Source organism: Bufo gargarizans, chromosome 3 (genome assembly GCF_014858855.1).
Source record: "Bufo gargarizans isolate SCDJY-AF-19 chromosome 3, ASM1485885v1, whole genome shotgun sequence".
Lineage (NCBI taxonomy): Eukaryota > Metazoa > Chordata > Amphibia > Anura > Bufonidae > Bufo > Bufo gargarizans.
The window spans coordinates 195,641,798-195,668,183 of NC_058082.1; the positions used below are offsets into that span (position 1 = coordinate 195,641,798).

A 26,386-nucleotide genomic window follows, 5' to 3' on the forward strand; every position below is an offset into this window, starting at 1 on the left:
AGGATCTGGATTACTATTTTACGTCTGAGGTGATTTTCTCTGCACATTGACAGTTTTTTTCTACTTTTTTAATTTTGGTTTTTTTTTAACCTTTTAGGCAATGAGCTGTTTGGTCTAATATTTCCTCATGCACAGTTTCATAGACAAGCAATACCCAATTGAAGACCGTAGTCTATAATTCTACCTCGATCAAAGGGATTTTGCTAAGCCTGGAAGTACTGAATGCAGTGGGAAGATCTTCCTTTCAGTCAAGATTTGCTTTGTGTAGCTACCAAGTGGTTCATGTTTGATTAAGGAGACTAAACAATCAAAGATGGATTTTGGGGCACTGGAAACAGTGGTAGCCAATTCTGCATATATTACTGCACGTGGTAGCTTTGATGGGGGCTTCAATCCTCAAATTACTCGGAATAAGAAGTTTCGTTCCAAGTTAAAGCTGCCTCCCCTTGCAGAGTGTGAACATCTGAAGAATCAGATTGATATAGAGTTTGAAAATATTTGTGAAAAGCAGCCCATTGGAAAGAAGTTGTTCCAGGAGTTTTTGGGAACAATCGATCAGTTTGTTCCTGCACTGAATATCTGGATTGATATTGAGGATTATGATACAGCGGAGGATGATGATCGTTTGCAGAAAGCCAAGTGCATCGTTAACAAATATCTGGACAGCCATTCTAAGCATTTTTGTCACTATTTAGATGACAAGGTTATTGCCCAAGTGGTGGAGGAATCCAACAAAGTTCCTGATGGGCTCTTTAAACCACTGCTTCAGTCTACTGCAGATTATTTAAAGGAAAATGCATTTCAACAATACAAGGAAAGCAAATACTTTTCAAGATTTCTGCAATGGAAATGGCTAGAATCTCAGCCTGTTGGAGAGGACTGGTTTATGGACTTCAGAATTCTTGGGAAAGGTGGATTTGGGGAAGTGTCTGCTTCCCAAATGAGGGCGACTGGTAAAATGTATGCTTGTAAGAAGCTCAACAAGAAACGCTTGAAGAAGAGAAAGGGATTTGAAGTAAGCATTTGATTCCCCATAACTAGGCAATATGATCCAATTGACGCTTTTGAAAATTTACCAGATATGAAGACGTGTGTTTGGGAGTGCTATGATTAGCCAAAGATCACATGACCAGATTACTTGACAGGCTTAGATGTTTGAAGGTCATGGTTAATCATATTTAGCATAATGTTTTTTGTGCTTCTTTATACAGAAATGCAGTTAACAAAAAATATACATTGCTCTTGATTGAATTCATTTAATTTGTACGATTGATCAGTGATGGCAACATAACATATATTTACCAATATGAGTGATAGCAATAGTATCAGTTTGGGAATTCCAGTATGCAGTGTAGACTAAATGTCTAGCATTTACCTTTTTTTTTTTTTTTGCATTTTGATGCTCCTGAATTTGCGATATGCTGGATAAATGTGACTGAACAAGCACTCTGTTTTCCAGTATAAATAGCTGGAATTCTGATGCATAGAGAATGCTTGGCCATGTCCCCTTTTTTCAATTGTTAGAGTTGTCAACATTTGCGGTAATATTTTCTGAAATGTTTACTCCATTTAACACAGCCCTAAATGTATTTTAAGAAAAAGTGTATATATACAGTGTGTGTATATATATATATATATATATATATATATATTTTTTTTAATAACATTTTATTTGGTTTGTGAATCAATGTCATTTGGTTTGGTTTGTGAATCAATGTCATTTACACAAAACAAGATCAGCCGCCTTTCTAGCAAGTGGGGGACAGTAGGTACTCTCTTTTTTATGTTGTATACACTACAGGACATAATTCTATTAATAAAGGAATTTGATATTGATTCTGGCATCCCAGCCGAGAACAAGGAAGGTTAAGATACTGCTCTGATGAGCTCTGCGGTCTCTTAAGATTTTACGAAGCACAGCGCCATATATTACATAGCGGCTGTGCTTGGTATTGCAGCTCAGCCTCACTAAGCTATGCTTGGGCCAAATGACCAATGTACGGTGGCCTAGGAAAAGCTTGGTAAGTTGTGAAGAGATTTAGGGCTCTAGTGAGTGCAGTGGCCTCTTCGACCAGTTGATCAGTGGGAATGCCAGGAGGGGGACTCCTGCTGATCTAATATTAATGATCTATCCTGAGGATGGGTCATCAACATCAAATTCCTGGCTGACCACTTTAAGCTATACAAAGAATTCATTGAAGTTTTATTAATGGACCTATAAATATGTTCATATATGTGTTTTGGTCTATAAGAATAGGAATATAAAACATTGGAACGCATGATGTACATTATATATGTGTAAAGTGTTTTTATAGTTAAAAAATAAGAATGTGGCATGGAAACATTTTCTAGCACAAAGCATCATTTTCCACATTTCATGTTTCGTGAATTTTGTGAAGCAAAACTTGGGACTTTTCTGTTAAGGACAGATATTATTCAAGCCACATTGTGTTAATGCAGTAATTGTATGGAATGCGATATTTCATGCTAAAGTACTGGAAGTAAAGTAGCTGAGGCCACGGTTTTACAGGAGAACAGCACTTATATGTAACACAATCATTTGGCATGCATTACATACATGTTATATCAACACATTTTACAAAGGCTCATGAAGTTGAACATCATTTATTATCAGGAGTTTTAAATGTTTCTTTTTTTAGTCCTTATTCACATATACAACTTTGTCTGGTCAGTTATTTTAGGCCAGGGACCAGATACAACTGATAACACAATGCACAGATCCAGCCTTTATCTACTGATAGCGCTGGACAGGAATATGCTGTGTTTGGCGCTATTTGACATCCGGCATTACAACTGATGTATGTGCACAATCCCATAGGAAACTCTAAGATCCGTTCTGGCTCAGTTCCTCTCCAGCAAGTTCTGCTTCTTGCCGAGGGGAACTGAGCAAGATTATTGGACATACGTGAAGGGGGCCTTATTGGTACTCTTTCAAAGTGCAAATACAAACATATTAAATTAGTACAAAAGATTAAAAACTTTTATTTTAATTGTATTTATTAATATTTCAGACAATTTAACATTGGTTGGTCCAGTTTTTGACCCTGAAATATTGGACAGTAAATGAGACTTCCTACAATTAGCATCATGTATAACATCTCCAGATGTGGGATAAAACAACATAGTTTACAAAGAACTATTCTTTGAATTCATGTACACTTTTATCTGTAGCTATTATAGGGTTGACCAGTGATTCTGGTGCAAACAAACTGTAGTTTCTTCATGCTTACTAAATCAAGCTGACCATACAAAAGTGGCTGAACGCAGGATAAGCTGGCTATCTAACGTGTATGAGGGCAGCCCAAGTTGATTATTCCCTTCTCCCCATTCAGAACACGTGGACACTCAAGCTAAGTCTGTGTGTTTATGGGGGATCGGAAGGGATGGTCGTTGGCTTATTCAGTCTATGGCTAGCCTGAGGCTGGGTTTACATCATGTTTTTCCCATCCTTTTAACAGATACAAAAAACGTTTACGTTAATGGATGCCTCAGACTGATGCTATACAGTGGCATCCGTTCACCATAGAGTTTCATTGTAAAAAGTAGGGTGAACCCACCCTAGCTGACCAACTGGCGTATAATAATTCAACACCATCACACTTTATTTAAATAGTTACTTTTCTGCATTTTCTACTGTTGAATCTAAATAATGAGATGTAAGCTTTTGTGTCAGCCAAGATGAGTGAACTCCAACCTGTGACTCTCCAGCTGTTACAAAACTACAGTTCCTCCTATGTCCTCACATCCTGCCTGCTGAAAGTTGTAGTTTTGCAACAGCTACAGGGCCTCAGGTAGGAAACCACTCGCTTGATTGATAGGTCAGGAAAATCGGAGCAGTGATTATGACTTTTAAGTCATTTAATCAAGGCCTTTTTGTTTCCCATGAGGAATAGTTAATGCTCATTAGTAGAATTTCATTTGATGAATTGAGAATGAATAAATGATTTTAATAGTTTTTACTGTTTTTAACATAGAGTAGGTTATATGGCCCAAGTGAGACTAAGGTAGTTACATTTTTGCTGCTTATATTAAATAGCGATTTGACGGTTGCCCTTATCTGATCTTCATTTTTGGACTTCTGAATACTTAATCTTAGAAGTAGTATGCACCTAAAAGGGATATTCCAGAATTGTGTTATTGATGGCATATCCTCAGGGTAGGCTATCAATACCTGATTGGTGGGAGTCCAACTCCCTAAACCTCTGCCAATTAGCTATTTCAGTGTAGCTCTGGCACTGGACGTCAGTGCCGGTACTAAACAGCTCTGTCCATTGTGTAGAGCCGGTAACTGCAGCGACGCTTCCATTGAAGTCAGTTGTGAGCTGTGCTGCAGATATTGATGCAGAGGAGATATTGATGGCCTTTCCTGAGGATATTATTAGCTTATGCTCATAACTGGAAGTGCCCTCTGAGAGCCCATTCAAAACTCCTCTCAAGGTATTCTAGTGGCACCTCGCATAGTGGTGACTGTCAACATATTAATTAATTAGTGATCTGGAGTTTATTCCAGCAGTACTATGAATGGACTGCACTTAACCACCTCCGGACCGCCTAACGCAGATGTGCGGTCCGGAGGCGGCAGCCCTGCGCACGACGACGCATATACGCGTCATCTCGCGAGGGCCGGGATTTCCTGTGAACGCACGCACACAGGCGCGCGCGCTCACAGAAACGGAAGGTAAGCGAGTGGATCTCCAGCATGCCAGCGGCGATCGCTCGCTGGCAGGCTGGAGATCTGAATTTTTTAACCCCTAACAGGTATATTAGACGCTGTTTTGATAACAGCGTCTAATATACCTCCTACCTGGTCCTCTGGTGGTCCCTTTTGTTAGGATCGACCACCAGAGGACACAGGTAGGTCAGTAAAGTCGCACCAGACACTACACTACACCCCCCCGTCACTTATTAACCCTTTATGAACCCCTGATCACCCATGATCACCCCATATAAACTCCCTGATCACCCCCCTGTCATTGATCACCCCCCTGTCATTGATCACCCCCCTGTCAGGCTCCGTTCAGACGTCCGTATGATTTTTACGGATCCACGGATACATGGATCGGATCCGCAAAACACATGCGGGCGTCTGAATGCAGCCTTACAGGGGGGTGATCAATGACAGGCGGGTGATCACCCATATACACTCCCTGATCACCCCCTGTCATTGATCACCCCCCTGTAAGGCTCCATTCAGACGTCCGCATGATTTTTACGGATCCATGGATACATGGATCGGATCCGCAAAACACATGCGGACGTCTGAATGGAGCCTTACAGAGGGTGATCAATGACAGGCGGGTGATCACCCATATACACTCCCTGATCACCCCCCTGTCATTGATCACCCCCCTGTAAGGCTCCATTCAGACGTCCGCATGTGTTTTGTGGATCCGATCCATGTATCCATGGATCCGTAAAAATCATGCGGACGTCTGAATGGAGCCTTACAGGGGGGGTGATCAGTGACAGGGGGGTGATCACCCTGATCACCCCCTGTCATTGATAACCCCCCTGTAAGGCTCCATTCAGACGTCCGCATGTGTTTTGCGGATCCGATCCATGTATCCGTAAAAATCATACGGACGTCTGAATGGAGCCTTACAGGGGGGTGATCAATGACAGGGGGGTGATCAGGGAGTCTATATGGGTGATCACCCCCCTGTCATTGATCACCCCCCTATCATTGATCACCCCCCTGTAAGGCTCCATTCAGACGTCCGCATGTGTTTTGCGGATCCGATCCATGGATCCATAAAAATTATACGGACGTCTGAATGGAGCCTTACCAGGGGGGGTGATCAATGACAGGGGGATGATCAGGGAGTCTATATGGGTGATCACCCCCCTGTCATTGATCACCCCCCTGTCATTGATCACCCCCCTGTAAGGCTCCATTCAGACATTTTTTTTGGCACAAGTTAGCCGAAATTTTTTGTTTGTTTTTGTTTTTTCTTACTAAGTCTCATATTCCACTAACTTGTGTCAAAAAATAAAATCTCACATGAACTCACCATACCCCTCACGGAATCCAAATGCGTAAACATTTTTAGACATTTATATTCCAGACTTCTTCTCACGCTTTAGGGCCCCTAAAAAGCCAGGGCAGTATAAATACCCCACATGTGACCCCATTTCGGAAAGAAGACACCCCAAGGTATTCCGTGAGGGGCATATTGAGTCCATGAAAGATTGAAATTTTTGTCCTAAGTTAGCGGAAAGTGAGACTTTGTGAGAAAAAAACAAAAAAAAATCAATATCCGCTAACTTATGCAAAAAAAATAAAAAATTCTAGGAACTCGCCAGGCCCCTCATTGAATACCTTGGGGTGTCTTCTTTCCAAAGTGGGGTCACATGTGGGGTATTTATACTGCCCTGGCTTTTTAGGGGCCCGAAAGTGTGAGAAGAAGTCTGGGATCCAAATGTCTAAAAATGCCCTCCTAAAAGGAATTTGGGCCCCTTTGCGCATCTAGGCTGCAAAAAAGTGTCACACATGTAGTATCGCCGTACTCAGGAGAAGTTGGGCAATGTGTTTTGGGGTGTCATTTTACATATACCCATGCTGGGTGAGAAAAATATCTTGGTCAAATGCCAACTTTGTATAAAAAAATTGGAAAAGTTATCTTTTGCCAAGATATTTCTCTCACCCAGCATGGTTATATGTAAAATGACACCCCAAAACACATTCCCCAACTTCTTCTGAGTACGGCGATACCAGATGTGTGACATTTTCTTGCAGCCAAGGTGGGCAAAGGGGCACATATTCCAAAGTGCACCTTTCGGATTTCGCAGGCCATTTTTTACACATTTTGATTGCAAGGTACTTCTCACACATATGGTCCCCTAAATTGCCAGGGCAGTATAACTACGCCACAAGTGACCCCATTTTGGAAAGAAGACACCCCAAGGTATTCCGTGAGGGGCACGGCGAGTTCCTAGAATTTTTTATTTTTTGTCACAAGTTAGCGGAAAATGATGATTTTTCTTTTTTTTTCTTTTTTCCTTACAAAGTCTCATATTCCACTAACTTGCGACAAAAAAAAAAAAATTCTAGGAACTCGCCGTGCCCCTCACGGAATACCTTGGGGTGTCTTCTTTCCAAAATGGGGTCACTTGTGGCGTAGTTATACTGCCCTGGCAATTTAGGGGACCATATGTGTGAGAAGTACCTTGCAATCAAAATGTGTAAAAAATGGCCTGCGAAATCCGAAAGGTGCACTTTGGAATATGTGCCCCTTTGCCCACCTTTGCTGCAAAAAAGTGTCACACATGTGGTATCGCCGTACTCAGGAGAAGTTGGGGAATGTGTTTTGGGGTGTCATTTTACATATACCCATGCTGGGTGAGAAAAATATCTTGGTCAAATGCCAACTTTGTATAAAAAAATTGGAAAAGTTGTCTTTTGCCAAGATATTTCTCTCACCCAGCATGGGTATATGTAAAATGACACCCCAAAACACATTCCCCAACTTCTCCTGAGTACGGCGATACCAGATGTGTGACACTTTTTTGCTGCCAAGGTGGGCAAAGGGGCACATATTCCAAAGTGCACCTTTCGGATTTCACCGATCATTTTTTACACATTTTGATTGCAAAGTTCTTCTCACACATTTGGGCCCCTAAATTGCCAGGGCAGTATAACTACCCCACAAGTGACCCCATTTTGGAAAGAAGACACCCCAAGGTATTCCGTGAGGGGCATGGCGAGTTCCTAGAATTTTTTATTTTTTGTCGCAAGTTAGTGGAATATGAGACTTTGTAAGAAAAAAATAAAAATAAAAAATCATCATCATTTTCCGCTAACTTGTGACAAAAAATAAAAAGTTCTATGAACTCACTATGCCCATCAGCGAATACCTTAGGGTGTCTACTTTCCGAAAAGGGGTCATTTGTGGGGGTTTTCTACTGTTTGGGCATTGTAGAACCTCAGGAATCATGACAGGTGCTCAGAAAGTCAGAGCTGCTTCAAAAAGCGGAAATTCACATTTTTGTACCATAGTTTGTAAACGCTATAACTTTTACCCAAACCATTTATTTTTGGCCAAACATTTTTTTTTTATCAAAGACATGTAGAACTATAAATTTAGCGAAAAATTTATATATGGACGTCGTTTTTTTTGCAAAAATTTACAGCTGAAAGTGAAAAATGTCATTTTTTTGCAAAAAAATCGTTACATTTCGATTAATAACAAAAAAAGTAAAAATGTCAGCAGCAATAAAATACCACCAATTGAAAGCTTCATTAGTGAAAAGAAAAGGAGGTAAAATTCATTTGGGTGGTAAGTTGCATGACCGAGCGATAAACGGTGAAAGGAGTGTAGTGCAGAAGTGTAAAAAGTGCTCTGGTCATGAAGGGGGTTTCAGCTAGCGGGGCTGAGGTGGTTAAAGGGAACCTGTCATCCTCTTTATGCTGCCCATACTAACGGCAGTATAAGGTAGAGACAGGTGAGTTGATTTCAGCGCTCTGTCATTTATAAGTTAAAAGTAAGTGGTTGCTGAGAACCAACATCAAATTCATTGCAGACGGGGCCTGGAAAAGAGTCCCGGCCACCTGAGAAGAGTCATGGTTATTCATGATCTCCTGCTCTCCCCGCCCACCTGCTGATGACTGACAGGCTTCTACCGAGTTTTCTCCCTTCCTCTCTAGGAGAGAACTGCCAATCATCAGCAGATGGACATTAGGACTAACCAGGACTCTTCTCAAGTAGATGTGACTCTTTACAAGCCCTGGGCTGCAATGATTATGCTGCTGGTTCTCAGCAGCCACTTACTTTTAGCTCATAAGTGACACACCGCTGACATCAGCATTTCTGTCACTAATTTATGCTGCGCTCAGTGAGGTCAGGATAAAGTTGATGACAGGTTCCCTTTAAAGCCATTAAACATTTCTTCAATATACTTAATTATTAAAACAGGATGTAACTCCTGTAAATCTCACATTTATACCCCCAAATTGGATGCTCGTTTCTAGGGGTTACGGCCACGGCTATAACGTTAGGAGCGGTGTTCGTGCAAGCGCACTTCTTATTTATTCTCTGGCTGCAGAGGTGGCCGGGTTTCACAGGAGTGAGCATGTGCATTCACTCCCGGCCCCGGCCACCTTGCCGGGATCATTATCACAGTTACAGGGCATGTTCTACAGCCCTGTAACTGTGATATATAAAGATACAGACACGATCAGTGGGGGAGGGGGCAGCGCAGAATAATGAGATGAATAATGGAGGAGGATGGCAGAGAATTATGCAGACATGATCGGGGGGGGGGGGGGGCAGAGCATAATAAATACATGAATACTGGAGGAGGGGGCCAATACATCTGAGAAGATATGACATACATAAAACTACATTGCAGGGAGGCAGTGACAGGGAAAATAGTTTACAGTCATTATTGGGCAGAGTAAATTGTGCATTGATGACGGGAGGGGGAACCTTTACACAGCACACAGAACAGATGGTGACAAGCAAGTTACCATTGCATGTGACGATCTGCTCTGCTCTTCCAGAGCCTGACACAGAATCCCCCACTGTGACAGCCTCGGGAGCGCGCATGCACAGACAAGGGGCGGGGTTACTTCCTTTCTGCCAGGCTTGCCTTACTTTGTATCTCAGAGTTCAGCTCCGCCCCCAGCAAGCAGGGAAGAGAGGCCCTGAGAGCAGCGAGGCAGCCAGCAACTAGGGAGGTGAGACAACTCCTTTAACAGTGCTTGTGGGAGGTAATAGAGTACCTTTAATTATTTCAAGTTCCATTTACCATGAGTGACATTGTTATAATTAGAATAATTAATACAAAAATATTAAACACCCTTAAATTATTATTTGCCTGAAGTTGCTTAAAGTTATTCCATTTTATCATCAGGCCTTGCACATCTGTCTATTATATTACAGGTAGAGATGGCGAAGTTTTGAAAAATTTGATTCAGCAACTTAGCCGAATTTAGCCAAGGAGTATGATTTTGTCCAAATTCAATTGCCACGAATCGCTATAAATCAGGTATACCCGGGCGACTCTGCCTTAGGGTACGGCCACATGGAGCGGCTGTGCTGCAGGCGGGTTGCTGCCATGCTGCAGTGAAGAACTGCATGGCCAATTAGCCTGCAGCTGCCTTTCGTGTAATAATGAAGACGGCACTGTATAGTCCCTCCTCATTGTTAATGGCTGCGTGGAACCTTTGAACAGGACTGTTGCTGGTATGGCTGGTATGGGGATTGGCTTGTTAGTTTTGGGGGACAATATGCTGGCATACCCACTTCTCCAATCCCAGTGCTCTCCGGCCCTTCAGGTGGTCGCCCTTCTTCTGCCACCTACCTTTCTTCCTTTTCAACATCATCTAATAATGAGAATATGTAATCAGGAACATCCAGCTCCTCCTCTTTCTGCATCCTGCTGACTATTCTAGGACATGGAGACTTTGAAGGATGATTTGGAAGAAGTAAAGCCAGCAAAAGAGGAGAATGGTCATCATTAAGACCCTGCCCCCATAAAGGGTGCAGACTGGATGGTATTGGTTGGCAGGCACCAGAATAATAGATGCTTCCATCTTATTGGTATTGAATTACAGTTACGGCTGATGCAGGAATAAGTAAATGTAGGAATAAAAAACGAAATAAAAACTGACGCAGAATAAGTCTTCCTGCTCTCTCCCTGCACTGTCTCCAGTATTCTTCTATTAATCATTTTCAGCAACACTGTCCCTAGTGGGATGGGGGTTTTATAGGGCTGTGACATCCAGTGGCGTAGCTAGAAATGACTGGGCCCACAGCAAATTTTTGAATGGGGCCCCCCCTCCCCCAGTAATTTTTTCGCAACCCCTCCTCCTCCTCCCGGAGGGGCCCCTTCTGGGTCAGGCCCCAAAGCAGCCACTTCCACTGCTTCCCCTATAGCTATGCCCCTTGTGACATCACAGGGGCTCGATATCTGCGGATTGGCTGTCCGCATGGCTTTATGGGTAATCTTGTTTTTCTGTGCTCTGTACTTTCACTTTGTAACATGTGCAGCAGTCATTTTAGGAAAAACTGATTCGTTACCACGAAGAGCAAGAAAATTCGTCTTCGTTGCGAATCACAGTTTTCCTAAACTTTGGACTGAATTCCACTTTGAATTCTTCGCTTTTCTCAACGCCAATTACAGGATAAGATTTCTGAAGTGTAAAATCTGGTAATGTAGCATAATACTACTGTCAATGTCTGCTTATTATTAATAACAGACATTTTCTAAAAACAATTTTTAGAAATGTTTTTACATGTTATATTGTAGGTTACACAATGTTGCTTTCATAAGCCTTGGTTAAAGTGAGCACACTGAGCATTCAGTTTGCAAAGGCAGATACTAAACTACATATTACAGATGCTAAGCAGAATAAAATATGCATCTTTTGGAGTAAATCTTTTTTTTTAATGACTTTACATGGGCCGACAATTGAACAGATCATCGCTAACCATTTATGGTAATTTGGGAGCATGAAAACAGCTCCCCAATATCCCAGATACATGTAAGCACAATGTACGAATACTTTTTGTTTAGCTGTGTTGCTTTTTCTATGTTACTTCTTCATCCTGTTATTAGATCTGGCAAATGCTCGCACTGCTCAGACATGCAAATGATTAAATGACACCAGTCTAATCCTAAAACCACAACTGAATGTACTCTACCAGCAAATGTAAAGTCCCTGCCAACATCATCTGACCTACTTAAAATATTAGTGATTCCAGAGCAACATAGATCACACTGATGGATACTGCCCAATTTTGTTGCTTGACCATTTTTTACACATGTGCAAATTACATAAAATGCATTTGAATATGGTTTTAGTATCTTTATCTAGAGATGAGCGAATTTCTTAAAATTTGTTATGGGTCAGTTCTAAAAAAAAAAAAAAAATCTTAAAAAAAATTAGATTCAGGTCTGAACATATTCTACCCAAATATGACCCTCTGAGGTCTTCTATGACTTTTTCTATTGTCTTTCTCTCTTTTTCTTTCCCTTTAAAGCTCTTTAATGCAAATTCAGTAATAGTAAATAATGCCAGACTGACACTGACATATACAGGGAGTGCAGAATTATTAGGCAAGTTGTATTTTTGAGGATTAATTTTATTATTGAACAACAACCATGTTCTCAATGAACCCAAAAAACTCATTAATATCAAAGCTGAATATTTTTGGAAGTAGTTTTTAGTTTGTTTTTAGTTTTAGCTATTTTAGGGGGATATCTGTGTGTGCAGGTGACTATTACTGTACATAATTATTAGGCAACTTAACAAAAAACAAATATATACCCATTTCAATTATTTATTTTTACCAGTGAAACCAATATAACATCTCAACATTCACAAATATACATTTCTGACATTCAAAAACAAAACAAAAACAAATCAGTGACCAATATAGCCACCTTTCTTTGCAAGGACACTAAAAAGCCTGCCATCCATGGATTCTGTCAGTGTTTAGATCTGTTCACCATCAACATTGCGTGCAGCAGCAACCGCAGCCTCCCAGACACTGTTCAGAGAGGTGTACTGTTTTCCCTCCTTGTAAATCTCACATTTGATGAAGGACCACAGGTTCTCAATGGGGTTCAGATCAGGTGAACAAGGAGGCCATGTCATTAGATTTTCTTCTTTTATACCGTTTCTTGCCAGCCACGTTGTGGAGTACTTGGACGCGTGTGATGAAGCATTGTCCTGCATGAAAATCATGTTTTTCTTACCTTGCAGACTTCTTCCTGTACCACTGCTTGAAGAAGGTGTCTTCCAGAAACTGGCAGTAGGACTGGGAGTTGAGCTTGACTCCATCCTCAACCCAAAAAGGCCCCACAAGCTCATCTTTGATGATACCAGCCCAAACCAATACTCCACCTCCACCTTGCTGGCGTCTGAGTCGGACTGGAGCTCTCTGCCCTTTACCAATCCAGCCATCTGGCCCATCAAGACTCGCTCTCATTTCATCAGTCCATAAAACCTTAGAAAAATCAGTCTTGAGATATTTCTTGGCCCAGTCTTGACGTTTCAGCTTGTGTGTCTTGTTCAGTGGTGGTCGTCTTTCAGCCTTTCTTACCTTGGCCATGTCTCTGAGTATTGCACACCTTGTGCTTTTGGGCACTCCAGTGATGTTGCAGCTCTGAAATATGGCCAAACTGGTGGCAAGTGGCATCTTGGCAGCTGCACGCTTGACTTTTCTCAGTTCATGGGCAGTTATTTTGCGCCTTGGTTTTTCCACATGCTTCTTGCGACCCTGTTGACTATTTTGAATGAAACGCTTGATTGTTCGATGATCACGCTTCAGAAGCTTTGCAATTTTAAGAGTGCCGCATCCCTCTGCAAGATATCTCACTATTTTTGACTTTTCTGAGCCTGTCAAGTCCTTCTTTTGACCCATTTTGCCAAAGGAAAGGAAGTTGCCTAATAATTATGCACACCTGATATAGGGTGTTGATGTCATTAGACCACACCCCTTCTCATTACAGAGATGCACATCACCTAATATGCTTAATTGGTAGTAGGCTTTCGAGCCTATACAGCTTGGAGTAAGACAACATGCATAAAGAGGATGATGTGGTCAAAATACTCATTTGCCTAATAATTCTACACGTAGTGTATAGCTATGGATAAATGTATGGTTGATGATGTTACCAAACAACCTGTTTAAAAAACACACAACACGGTTGAATTTGTGCTTTTTCAAAATAAAAAATGTTTCCAAAAATGTGGTGTGGCGAAACCAACCTCGCCACGGTGTTTTGGAGGGGGCTGTTTGCCAGCCTCCTGCCCTGGGATTATGGTCCCTTAAGTTATTGGGTCTTAAGGCACTTGAGACTGAGCCCTCTGTCCCTGGATTGCATCATTTGCCTTACTTGCTTGGATGAAGCACATGGTGAGAACAATAGATAGCAGCCATTTTAACTCACAGACACTGTTCTGACTTTTCAACACGGTGCTATCTTGCCTGTATTTGGTGCACAGAAACATCATTCAGTAGTTTGAAACTACCAAACAGGGGACACATTTATTAGTGACTATTTTCTGTATAACTTGTACATTTTCAGTGTAACTGGCATAAAACTGTATCTTCCAAACTACTGAACATATGTGGGTTAATTTTGGATATGTGGTTCACCCAGATCCCCCGGTTCCGAGGATATATTGGTTATGGGGTTATTGCATGTTTTGGGGTTCCTGTGATATGTTTTATAAAACTGTATTTCTCTGCCTTTGATAATTATATTTGCCAGTGTGTTCAATAATCATCACCGGCAGAGGGGAGGATTTTGTGTGGGTGTGTTCCATTGTCCCATTGTGTGTTTAAATGGTGATGTCTGTCCTGTTGTCTCTGCATGTGTATTGGCGACTTCCCTTTGTCCTGAGAGATAATTGGATTGCCCTCGGTTGTCTCTGGGACAGAGAGGAGGAAACCATGATGCATTGTGGGGATGTGTTGTATCTGTCCTGTATTTGCAACAACTAATAAAAACCAGGCTGGGTGTGCCAGCACGTCAGACCACTGCTAGACCCTCAACACGGAGCCTTGTCTCGTTATTGGGGGGATTCCCTGTATGCTGTTAGAGACTGATTGCCAGGAGTGTAAGCTGATTGTATGCTTTTCCTGTTCGTCTGCTGGCAGCTATTCGCGAGGTTCTAGTTTGGAGTGCTATTTTGTATCCAGTTCGGGAGTTTGGTGTTCTGCAGTAGCTGTGCCTGTCTCTCAGAAAGGGGCATATCGCCTAAACGGATTTTAACCCCTTGTCTGCTGAAACGGTCCGCTACAATTGGTGGCAAGCAGCGGGATAGTTCCTACAGCCAGAAGGACAGCTACAGGAGACACCATTTCTTTGGATTTTAAAACTTAAGGGCAACGCATGTCTCAGTACAGTGACCCTAAAAGCACCAGGATGGAACCAGCAGTGGAGTACAGATACTCTGTTGAGGAATTTGACCGTATGATGTGGTTGCGGCTCAACTTCTTCAGACCCAATCCAGCTGAGAAATCCGTGAAGTTCGCGAGGAGTCTAGTGTTCAAGACCCTACTATATACATCGGAAGTTACAGTTGCGGGACAGAGGGAGCCCAGTCTCCATTCCCCAGCGGCAGTGTGAATTGCAGGGAATTGGGAGCCCAGTCTCCCTTCCCCAGCGGCAGTGTGAATTGCAGGGAATTGGGAGCCCAGTCTCCATTCCCCAGCGGCAGTGTGAATGGCAGGGAATTGGGAGCCCAATCTCCATTTCCCAGCGGCAGTGTGAAGTGCAGGGAGAGGAGAGCAGCGTCCTCCCTCCCCAGCGGCAGGCTGAGTTACAGGGGGCAGAGGTAGTTGTTCCTGCCCCCCAGCAGCAGAGTGATATGCCGGGAAGGCAGTGTGAAATGCAGGGAGAGGAGAGCAGCGTCCTCCCTCCCCAGCGACAGGCTGAGTTACAGGGGGCAGAGGTAGTTGTTCCTGCCCCCCAGCAGCAGAGTGATATGCCGGGAAGGCAGTGTGAAATGCAGGGAGAGGAGAGCAACATCCTCCCTCCTCAGCGGCAGGCTGAGTTACAGGGGGCAGAGGTAGTTGTTCCTGCCCCCCAGCAGCAGCATTTTTTTGGGGGAATTGGGAGCCCAGTCTCCATTCCCCAGCGGCCGTGTGATGTACAGGGAATTGGGAGCCCAGTCTCCATTCCCCAGCGGCAAGCAGAGTTACAGGGGGCAGAGACAGTCGGTCCTGTCCCCCAGCGGCAGAGTATCCTACAGGGAATAGAGAGCCCAGTCTCCTTTCCTCAGCAGCAGGACACTGTATTGGGAGCGGAGGCGGTCGGTCGCCCTCCCCAGCGGCTGGAAGTATGTATGGGAGAGGAGCTCGTTACCCCCTCTCCCCAGCGGCAGCTTAACGCACCAGGGGGAGACAGTAAGCCCCACAACAGTGCAGATGGGACTGTGGTCTCTGCACTTACAGCACAGGGGGTAGGGACAGTCGGTCCTGCCCCCCAGCAACAGGGCTGTTTAGCCAAAGGGGAGACAGTCGGTTTCCCCCTCCAACAACCAGACTCCAACCAGGCTTCTTCCGTGGTAACGCTGGCACCAGGGCAGAGTACCGCTGATACCTGCCCACAAAGAAACCTCCACTCCAAGCCAGGGAGCAACTCAGAGACCGGGAGTACCAGCTACCAATATAATCTTGGTGGATTCACTGGACAGAGACAGGCTACTAAATTCAACAGGTCCAGTATTGGGTTGTGGGTGGGCTGCCAGACTAACTCAGGTACCGACCGGCGTGAGGTCAGGTATCTGGTTAGTCTTCCCTGGGGGGGGGGGGGGGGGGGGGAGATGTGTGGCGAAACCAACCTCGCCACGGTGTTTTGGAGGGGGCTGTTTGCCAGCCTCCTGCCCTGGGATTATGGTCCCTTAAGTTATTGGGTCTTAAGGCACTTGGGACTGAGCCCTCTGTCCCTGGATTGCATCATTTGCCTCACTTTCTTGGATGAAGCACATGGTGAGAACAATAGATAGCGGCCATTTTAACTCACAGACACTGTTCTGACTTTTCAACACGGTGCTATCTTGCCTGTATTTGGTACACAGAGACATCATTCAGTAGTTTGAAACTACCAAACAGGGGGTTAATGCATGTTTTGGGGTTCCTGTGATATGTTTTATAAAACTGTATTTCTCTGCCTTTGATAATTATATTCGCCAGTGTGTTCAATAATCATCACCGGCAGAGGGGAGGATTTTGTGTGGGTGTGTTCCATTGTCCCATTGTGTGTTTAAATGGTGATGTCTGTCCTGTTGTCTCCGCATCTGTATTGGCGACTTCCCTTTGTCCTGAGAGATAATTGGATTGCCCTCGGTTGTCTCCGGGACAGAAAAGAGGAAACCATGATGCATTGTGGGGATGTGTTGTATCTGTCCTGTATTTGCAACAACTAATAAAAACCAGGCTGGGTGTGCCAGCACGTCAGACCACTGCTAGACCCTCAACACGGAGCCTTGTCTCGTTATTGGGGGGATTCCCTGTATGCTGTTAGAGACTGATTGCCAGGAGTGTAAGCTGATTGTATGCTTTTCCTGTTCGTCTGCTGGCAGCTATTCATGAGGTTCAAGTTTGGAGTGCTATTTTGTATCCAGTTCGGGAGTTTGGTGTTCTGCATTAGCTGTGCCTGTCTCTCAGAAAGGGGCATATCGCCCAAACGGATTTTAACCCCTTGTCTGCTGAAACGGTCCGTTACATGTGGCTTATTGTTTTTAAACACAAGATGATATTGGGAAAACAACTGAAACTTGTTACTATATAAGAGGCCAAAAATTATTCCTTAAATCTTTCAGGACCAAGCCATTTTTCACCCTTTACCCCAGGCCATTTTTAGCAAATCTGACACTTTATCACTTTATGTGGTACTAACTTTAAAAAGCTTTTACTTATCCAGGCCAGTCTGAGACTGTTCTCTCGTCACATATTTTACTTCATGACAGTGGTAAAATGGAGTAAAAAAAAAATCATTTTTATTTAAAAAAAATACCAAATTTACCCAAAATTTAAATACATTTGCAAATTTCTATTTCTCTACTTTTTTAATAGATAGTAATAACTCCAAAAATAGTTACCACATTACATTCCCCATATGTCTACTTCATGTTTGGATAATTTTGTGACTGCCATTTTATTTTTTGGGGAACGTTAGAAGGCTTAGAACTTTAGAAGCAAAACTTTTTAACCCCTTAAGGACACATGACGTATCGGTACGGCATGTTTCCCGAGTCCTTAAGGACACATGACGTACCGGTACGTCATGTGTTGTTCCGATCACTGCAGTGTGGCCGGCTGTGATCGGAACAAGGTGCCTGCTCAAATCATTGAGCAGGCACCTCGGCTAAATGCGCGGGGGGGTCCCGTGACCCCCCCATGTCCGCGATCGCAACAAACCGCAGGTCAATTCAGACCTGCGGTTTGTTGCGCTTTCTGCAGTTTCTGATCGCTGCGGTCTCTGACCGCGGCGATCAGAAACTTTAGTGTGGCGAAAATATATATTTATCACCCCCCTGCACCTCTGAATGATTTTAGCCCGGTGGGAGGTGCAGGGGGGGTGTTGCGGGCGGTGGGGGCGGTGCGGGAGGCGGGCGGTGCGGCAGGCGGGATCGCGATACCCCGCCCACCTCCCATTGCGTAATCGTTGGTGTACAGTGGGTATACCAGGGTGCCAGCACATTGCTGGCACCCTGGTATAAACGGCTGACATCGGTGATGCAATGTCAGCCGTTTAACCCTTTCCATACAGCGGTCCGTACGGACCGCTGTATGGAAAAAGTTAACAGTAAGAGGGAGCTCCCTCCCTCTCAGATCGGGGGGCTGCAGTGCCTTTGCAGCCCCCCGATGGAGAGGGAGAGAGCCCCCAGACAGCCCCCCGCAGCCCCGTGCTCACCCTTCCCCGTCTGCGAAGTTCTGAGCAGATGGGGAAGGTTCCCATGGCAACAGGACGCCTGCTCAGGCGTCCTGCTGTCCATGGTGCTGAACAGATCTGTGCTGAAAGCATAGATCTGTTCAGTGTAAGTAAAATACAGTACAGAGCCCTATATAGAGTACAGTACTGTATTATACTGACATCAGACCCACTGGATCTTCAAGAACCAAGTGGGTCTGGGTCAAAAAAATAAGTGAAAAAAAAGTAAAAATCAAAAAACACATTTATCACTGATTAAAAATTAAAAAAATAAAATTCCCTACACATGTTTGGTATCGCCGCGTCCGTAACGACCTGATCTATAAAACTGTCATGTTACTTTACCCGAATGGTGAACGCCATAAAAATAAAAAATAAAAAACTATGATGAAATTGAAATTTTGTCCACCTTACTTCCCAAAAAAAGGTAATAAAAGTGATCAAAAAAGTCGCATGTACGCCAAAATTGTAACAATCAAACCGTCATCTCATCCCGCAAAAAATGAGACCCTACTTTAGATAATCGCCCAAAAACTGAAAAAACTATGGCTCAAAAATGAAATCATTGTGTAAAACTTACATAAATAAAAAAAAAGTATACATATTAGGTATCGCCGCGTCCGTATCGACCGGCTCTATAAAAATATCACATGACCTAACCCCTCAGGTGACCACCCTAAAAAAAAAAAAAAAAAAAAAAAAACGGTGTAAAAAAAGCCATTTTTCTGTCATCTTACGTCACAAAAAGTGTAATAGCAAGCGATCAAAAAGTCATATGCACCCCAAACTAGTGCAAATCAAACCGTCATCTCATCCCGCAAAAAATGAGACCCTACTTAAGATAATCGCCCAAAAACTGAAAAAACGATGGCTCTTAGACTATGGAGACACGAAAACATTTTTTTTGTTTTAAAAATGAAATCATTGTGTAAAACGTACATAAATAAAAAAAATTGTATACATATTAGGTATCGCCGCGTCTGTGACAACCTGCTCTATAAAATTACCACATGATCTAACCTGTCAGATGAATGTTGTAAATAACAAAAAAAAAAACGCTGCCAAAAAAGCTATTTCTTGTTACCTTGCCGCACAAAAAGTGTAATATAGAGCAACCAAAAATCATATGTACCCTAAACTAGTACCAAGAAAACTGCCACCCTATCCCGTAGTTTCTAAAATGGGGTCACTTTTTTGGAGTTTCTACTCTAGGGGTGCATCAGGGGGGCTTCAAATGGGACATGGTGTCAAAAAACCAGTCCAGCAAAATCTGCCTTCCAAAAACCGTATGGCATTCCTTTCCTTCTGCGCCCTGCCGTGTGCCCGTACAGCGGTTTACGACCACATATGGGGTGTTTCTGTAAACTACAGAATCAGGGCCATAAATAATGAGTTTTGTTTGGCTGTTAACCCTTGCTTTGTAACTGGAAAAAAAAAAAATAATGGAAAATCTGCCAAAAAAAGTGAAATTTTGAAATTGTATCTCTATTTTCCATTAAATCTTGTGCAACACCTAAAGTGTTAACAAAGTTTGTAAAATCAGTTTTGAATACCTTGAGGGGTGTAGTTTCTTAGATGGGGTCACTTTTATGGAGTTTATAATCTGGGGGTGCATCAGGGGGCTTCAAATGGGATATGGTGTCAAAAAACCGGTCCATAAAAATCAGCCCTCCAAAAAACAAACAGCGCTCCTTTCACTCTACGCCCCGCTGTGTGGCCGTACAGTAGTTTACGACCACATATGGGGTGTTTTTGTAAACAGCAGAGTCAGGGCAATAAAGATACTGTCTTGTTTGGCTGTTAACCCTTGCTTTGTTAGTGAAAAAAATGGGTTAAAATGGATAATTAGGCAAAAAAATAAAATTCTCAAATTTCCTCCCCATTTGCCAATAACTCTTGTGCAACACCTAAAGGGTTAACAACGCATTCAAAATCAGTTTTGAATACCTTGAGGGGTGTAGTTTCTTAGATGGGGTCATTTTTGGGTGGTTTCTATTATGTAAGCCTCGCAAAGTGACTTGAGACCTGAACTGGTCCCTAAAAATTGAGTTTTTGTAAATTTCAGAAAAATTTCAAGATTTGCTTCTAAACTTCTAAGCCTTATAACATCCCCAAAAAATTAAATATCATTCCCAAAATAATTCAAACATGAAGTAGACATATGGGGAATGTAAAGTCATCACAATTTTTGGGGGTATTACTATGTATTACAGAAGTAGAGAAACTGAAACTTTGAAATTTGCAAATTTTTCCAAATTTTTGTTAAATTAGGTATTTTTTGGTGCAAAAAAAATATTTTTTTTTACTTCATTTTACCTGTGTCATGAAGTACAATATGTGACGAAAAAACAATCTCAGAATAGCCTGGATAAGTCAAAGCGTTTTAAAGTTATCAGCATTTAAAGTGACTCTGGTCAGATTTGCAAAAAATGGCCTGGTCCTAAGGTGTAAAAAGGCTGTGTCCTTAAGGGGTTAAGGACCAGTTCAGGTCTGAAATCACTTTGTGAGGGTTACATAATAGAAACTGTAACGGATCTCCTGGCACCCCGACCGGGTACCTCCGTTGATGGATGCTCCTAGTACTTCCCGAGGGCTCCAAGCACCACAGACCCCACGAACCGCCGCAGCTTGGTTGGGGTCTCACCGTCTTCCACCCACGCTGGACCCAAGACCGGGCTTCAGCTACCAGTGGGTCAACCTCTCCTAAATCCAGAGAGCAGGAACCATGAACAAGCTCTTACAAGAGCTTATACTCAGGGGAGTATTGTGATATAGCAATCCCCAAGAGTGTAGTTATCCCATTCCCCAAACATGAGTCAAAACTTCATGAAGTTTGGTTATTGGCTCCAGCAGCTCCAGTACGTGATTGTTGGCTGTTTTTATAAAACCCCGTGGGTGTAACCAATGCTTGTGTGTTCAAATAAGGAGTTCCTGCTTTACCCCAAGCAGGAACTCTTTATTTGAACACACAAGCATTGTTTTTTACACATCTTCCAACAAGGTTACCACCCACAGGGTTTTGTAAAAACAGCCAATAACCACGTACAATACACTCAGACACTCCCAGACAAAATTCTCTCCTCTGCCTGTGATACAATTACCTCACACTGGGTTGATGCAATCATCACAGGAAGGAGAATACACAATAGTCTTCTGTCCTGGAGACAACCGAGACGTAATTCAACTATCTCTCAGGACAAAGGGACATCACCAATACACACAGAGAGACAATGGAACAGACCTCACTACTCAATGTATACAATGTCCCACCCTTTACAATACACATAGACATTTAACATCCCAAAATGGCACGAATTAGACCAGGGGTTCAAGTTAGTACAAGTCCTTTGTGAACAAAGGAGGCCTGGCTTATGAGAAGGCCCGTAATCCAGGGGCAGGAGGCGGGCAAACAGCCCCCTCCAAAACACTGTGGCGAAGTGGCTTTCGCCACAGAAACCACCCGAAAATGACACTATTTTAGAAACTACACCCCTCAAGGTATTCAAAGTTGATTTTACTAACTTTGTTAACCCTTTAGGTGTTCCACAAGAATTAATGGAAAATGGAGATGAAATTTCAGAATTTCACTTTTTTGGCAGATTTTCTATTCAAATAATTTTTTTCCACTAACAAAGCAAGGGTTAACAGCCAAACAAAACTCAATATTTATTTCCCCGATTCTGTAGTTTACAGAAACGCCCCATATGTAGTCATAAACTGCTGTACAGGCACATGGCAGGGCGCAGAAGGAAAGGAACGCCATATGGTTTTTGGAAGGCAGATTTCACTGGGATAATTTTAAGTTGCCATGTCACATTTGAAGACTCCCTGATGCACCCCTAGAGTAGAAACTGCCAAAAAAATGACCCCATTTTGGAAACTACGGGATAAGGTGGCAGTTTTGTTAGTACTATTTCAGGGTACTTATGATTTTTGGTTAGGCAAGAGACTCCAGCAGGCTGTTCCGACGGGTGAACAGCCTGTCGGATCCATCCTGCCGCTAGTTTACGTGTGCCCCCGGACTGCCGCTCTGTCCCTATTGACTACAATGGGGGTAGGGGCAGAGTTCTGGCGGCAGCACAGCAGCGCACAGTGAGAGGCAGCTGGACTAAAGGTACTGCATGCAGTACTTTTAGTCCTGCTGCCTCTTGCTGTGCGCTGCCGACGGAACTCCGCCCCTGCCCCCATTATAGGCAATGGGGACAGAGCGGCACTCCGAGGGCACATGTGAACTACAGGACGGATCCGACAGGCTGTTCAACTGCCGAAACAGCAAGCCGGAGTCCCCTGCCGCTAATGTGAAAGCTTAGTGTCATCTGCAAAAAATATAAACAGTGCTATTAATCCAACTCTCTATATTATAAAAAAAATTAAAAATTTATAGGGGACTCAGCACTGAACCTTGGGGTATATCACTTATAACAGGACCATTCAGAATAGGAATCATTAACCAAAACTTCAGCCAGTTTTCAATCTAATTACAAACTTTCTAAGCCTATAGACCTTATTTTACCTATTAAACTTCTTTGAGGAACAGTATCAAATGCCTTTTCAAAATCCAAGAACACTACATTCATAGCCACCGGTTTTTGCGCTCTTTGGCAACAGCCGTTCATTATGTATTTGTATCTTTTTTTTAAAGATTTTATTATTAAAAGGGGTTGGACATTTATCATGTAGATACTGTAAAGTTAATACAAGACACTTACTAATGTATTGTTATTGTCCATATTGCCTCCTTTGCTGTCTGGATTATTTTTTCCATCTCATTATACCTGGCTCGTTTCTAGGGGTACAACCACCCTGCAATCCAGCAATGGTGGACGCACTTGCACACTATAGGAAAAGGCGCTGGTCTCTCTGGTGGCCGGGACTTTGGGAGTGTACTGTACATAGGCCAGTGCTTTTTCGTACAGTGTGCAAGCACCATTTAGATGTGATGACGTTACCTTCCTCATTGAATACCCTCTCTGAGATGACACTAGAGGCTGTACAAGACAGTACAGCGAAAGAAAACGGAGAAAGTTCCGACTACTGTTCCAATCTTCTTGCCCATGGGATCAGGGGACAGGGTATGTGCTGGAGAAAAGGCACAATCCAGGTAGGACTGATCCTGCTTGTTTAGGCAGTGTCTATCAGCCTGGAGCTGCACATGAAAAAACTGCTCCATCAGATTCATCAAACTGAAATGGCTGCTGTTTGTACTACTGAAGCTTCTGCTACTTCTCATAGCAGAGATGGCATGAGGTCATTGGTTCAGCGGGGAAGGGAGAGGGACTTTGGCATCAGGAAAACATTGTGCCTTTTGCTTTGATAGTGAGTGTCTAAAAGCATGGCTATCCAGTAGTCATCACTTTGCTTGATGGTAACAATACACCTGTCAGCAAGTGAACATGCAGCTTGCCATGCTGGCAAGTGTGCCCAAAGACCCAGTTTCTCCCAGCTCTGCCCCCACTGTGATGATTGGTCATGGCCAGTGTCATCATCAGCATCGTCCCACGGTGCCACTAACTCCTCTTCCAGCTCCTCCAGTGGTGGCTTCTCATCCGCATCCTCCCCTACTTTTTTCTCATCCTCCATCCGTGCAGGTCTCTAACAGCAACAGGGCAGCTAATAACACGTGAAAGCTGTTCTTCTTCCACTCTGTTGTATCAACGTGTTTGCTCTAATATAAATATCAGGGGGATGACATTGTTGATGCAGCTGTTGTCAATACTTACAAATCTGGTGGCCTCTTTGAAGGACCTGAGTATGCAACAAGTGTCCTTGATGAGCTGCCACTGCCTGAGCTCAAAATAACACATGCTCCCTGCTGAGGTGGTCTGGTACATGATGTAATCATTGACTGCTTTACTCTGCTCGTACTGATGCTTCAGTATATGTAAGGTGGAATTCCAGCGGGTTCACTGATCAAGTGGTGCAATTACAGACCGTTCTGCCATTCAAGTCTAGAAGGGCATTTTTAGCTGCATAAAAACAGCTGAAATGCACAGATATTCTCCTGGACATTGCCAGCACCTTCTGCAAGCCACAATACTTTTTATAAAGCCATACACCCAGTGTCGGACTGGGGTGCCAAGGGCCCACCAGTAGAATTCATTCTGGGGGACCACTGTACCGCTACATAAAAAGATTACCTTACCACTAGTCGTACATCCAGTGGCGTAGCTATAGGGGTCGCAACGGTCGCCATTTCGACCGGGCCCCTATGTCAGGGAGCTCACGGGGCCCCCCCCCAGGAGAGATGGAATCCCACCCTGCCAGATGTAAACAATGAAAGCGCTGGCTTCAGCGCTAGGTCCACATAGGGTGTGTGATGATGATTTGCATACAAAATCGGGTCCGTAACACAAAGTTCACAAGTCAACCAATAGGGTGAGAGGGTGGGCGGAGGCAGAGTGTGTGTGCGCGCCGTCCCGTTGGCAGACAGTGCTGTGTGTTGTACGGGGCCGGATGCGGGAGGGTGGATGATGAAGCTGCAGGCAGTGAGTGAGGTGAGGCGTGAGGTCTGAAGCAGAGAGCTCAGCCTCTACAAGTTATAAGACTGAGGGATGCTGCCGGGAAGGAATGGGGACTGGGAGATAGCAGCGGCCAGCTTACTGGTCTCCAGTTCAGCCCTCCTGTCCTGACTGATGTGTCAATGAAGGGCGGTGCCACTCCAGCTACAGGCTGGTAGGCAGGCAGGGCCAGGGGCCCTGGACCTAGTTGTTGCTAGTCTGTGTACAAAGTTGCCAGTTTCTACTGGTTTCCCCAGATTGTGCTGGCCTGGGATGGAGCTGGGTTCTACTGGGTTATAGTTACTGTGTGAGTGACACTGCTGTAATCTGGCTCTAGAGCATGTCAACTCAGTTTGGGGGGTACACTGCCACTACCTTGCCTTCTGATGTATCCGCAGTAAGCCCTCCTTCACTCTTGGGTCTTCGTTCTCTATATATAGGTGCGGGTCCCAGTGGTGAGACTCGCACCTATAAGTCAATATCTTAGCGATATGCCGCCATTGTCTATGATTAGACAACCCCTTTAACCCATATGCTTTTACATAGCATCCTTATTATTATTATTATTATTATTATGCACTTATTGGATTAAAATGTATTTTCTCAGTGAGATTTTAGTTCTGCCATTGGGCATCGTGGGCGTGCAAGGGTCTGGTGGTGTTAGGAAACGATATTGAGGGTGGGGTCCAAACTGAACTCTTGCACAAGGGCCCATGAGCCTTTAGCTACGCCCCTGCGTACATCCCTGAAACTCCATCAGTACACATTTATTTTTAGTAGTAGCCTGCTGCTGAGTCTGTGTCTCTGATCGTCATGTCCCGGAGACCTTGTCAGTATCCTGGGTCTAGCTCAGAGAGCTTCAGGATGACTGATTATGGGGTCTGAGGGTCCCACTAGAGATTTCAAGAGTGTGGTTTCCTTGGGAAAAAGGATAATGGCTGGCCTGCTTCTAGCTACAATAATAAACTGGGTAGACTGTTAAAGAATCTACTCAGTTTTTTATATGGACACATAGGCTGGTTGTGATGCTGTACATAGAATATCTTTACATAGTACAGTCAGTGTACTCTGCCATGTGCCACTTTTGCATTGCTTGCTCAGGGGCCCGCCAGGGGATTCACCTGCTCCCCTGTGGGCCAGCCTGAGCCTGCGTGCACCACTAAATTTATCACATGTACCGTGCAGCATAGCCACAATGTTCCGGCCATTGTCGATGACCATCTTGCCCAGTTGTAGTTGGCAGTAAGACATCGAGTAGGAAATATGCTGCTTGATGCAGATTAGCAACCGATCCAGTGTGTGGCTTCTCTTACTCATCAGTTCTTAGACAGCATGGCAATACTTCAGTTGAGACATACGAAAGGCGGAAGGGGGAGTAGAAGCAATGCTTTGCATTGTATCTGTTGGAGGAAAACATTGAAGAGGAGTTGGATAAGTATGTGGTGTGGGAACCCAACTGAGGGAAACATGGGGGT

The 26,386-nt window shown here is 43.7% G+C and overlaps 1 protein-coding gene across 1 annotated transcript in view; it reads left to right on the forward strand.

Annotated features, from left to right (window-relative positions):
- The first annotated feature begins 313 nt into the window (after positions 1-313).
- Positions 314-26,386, forward strand: part of GRK1 (G protein-coupled receptor kinase 1) — a 107,536-nt gene continuing 81,463 nt past the window's right edge. The window contains exon 1 of the mRNA XM_044285528.1: positions 314-1,015. Coding sequence (XP_044141463.1) covers positions 314-1,015 — 702 coding nt within the window. The remainder of the gene's footprint in view (positions 1,016-26,386) is intronic.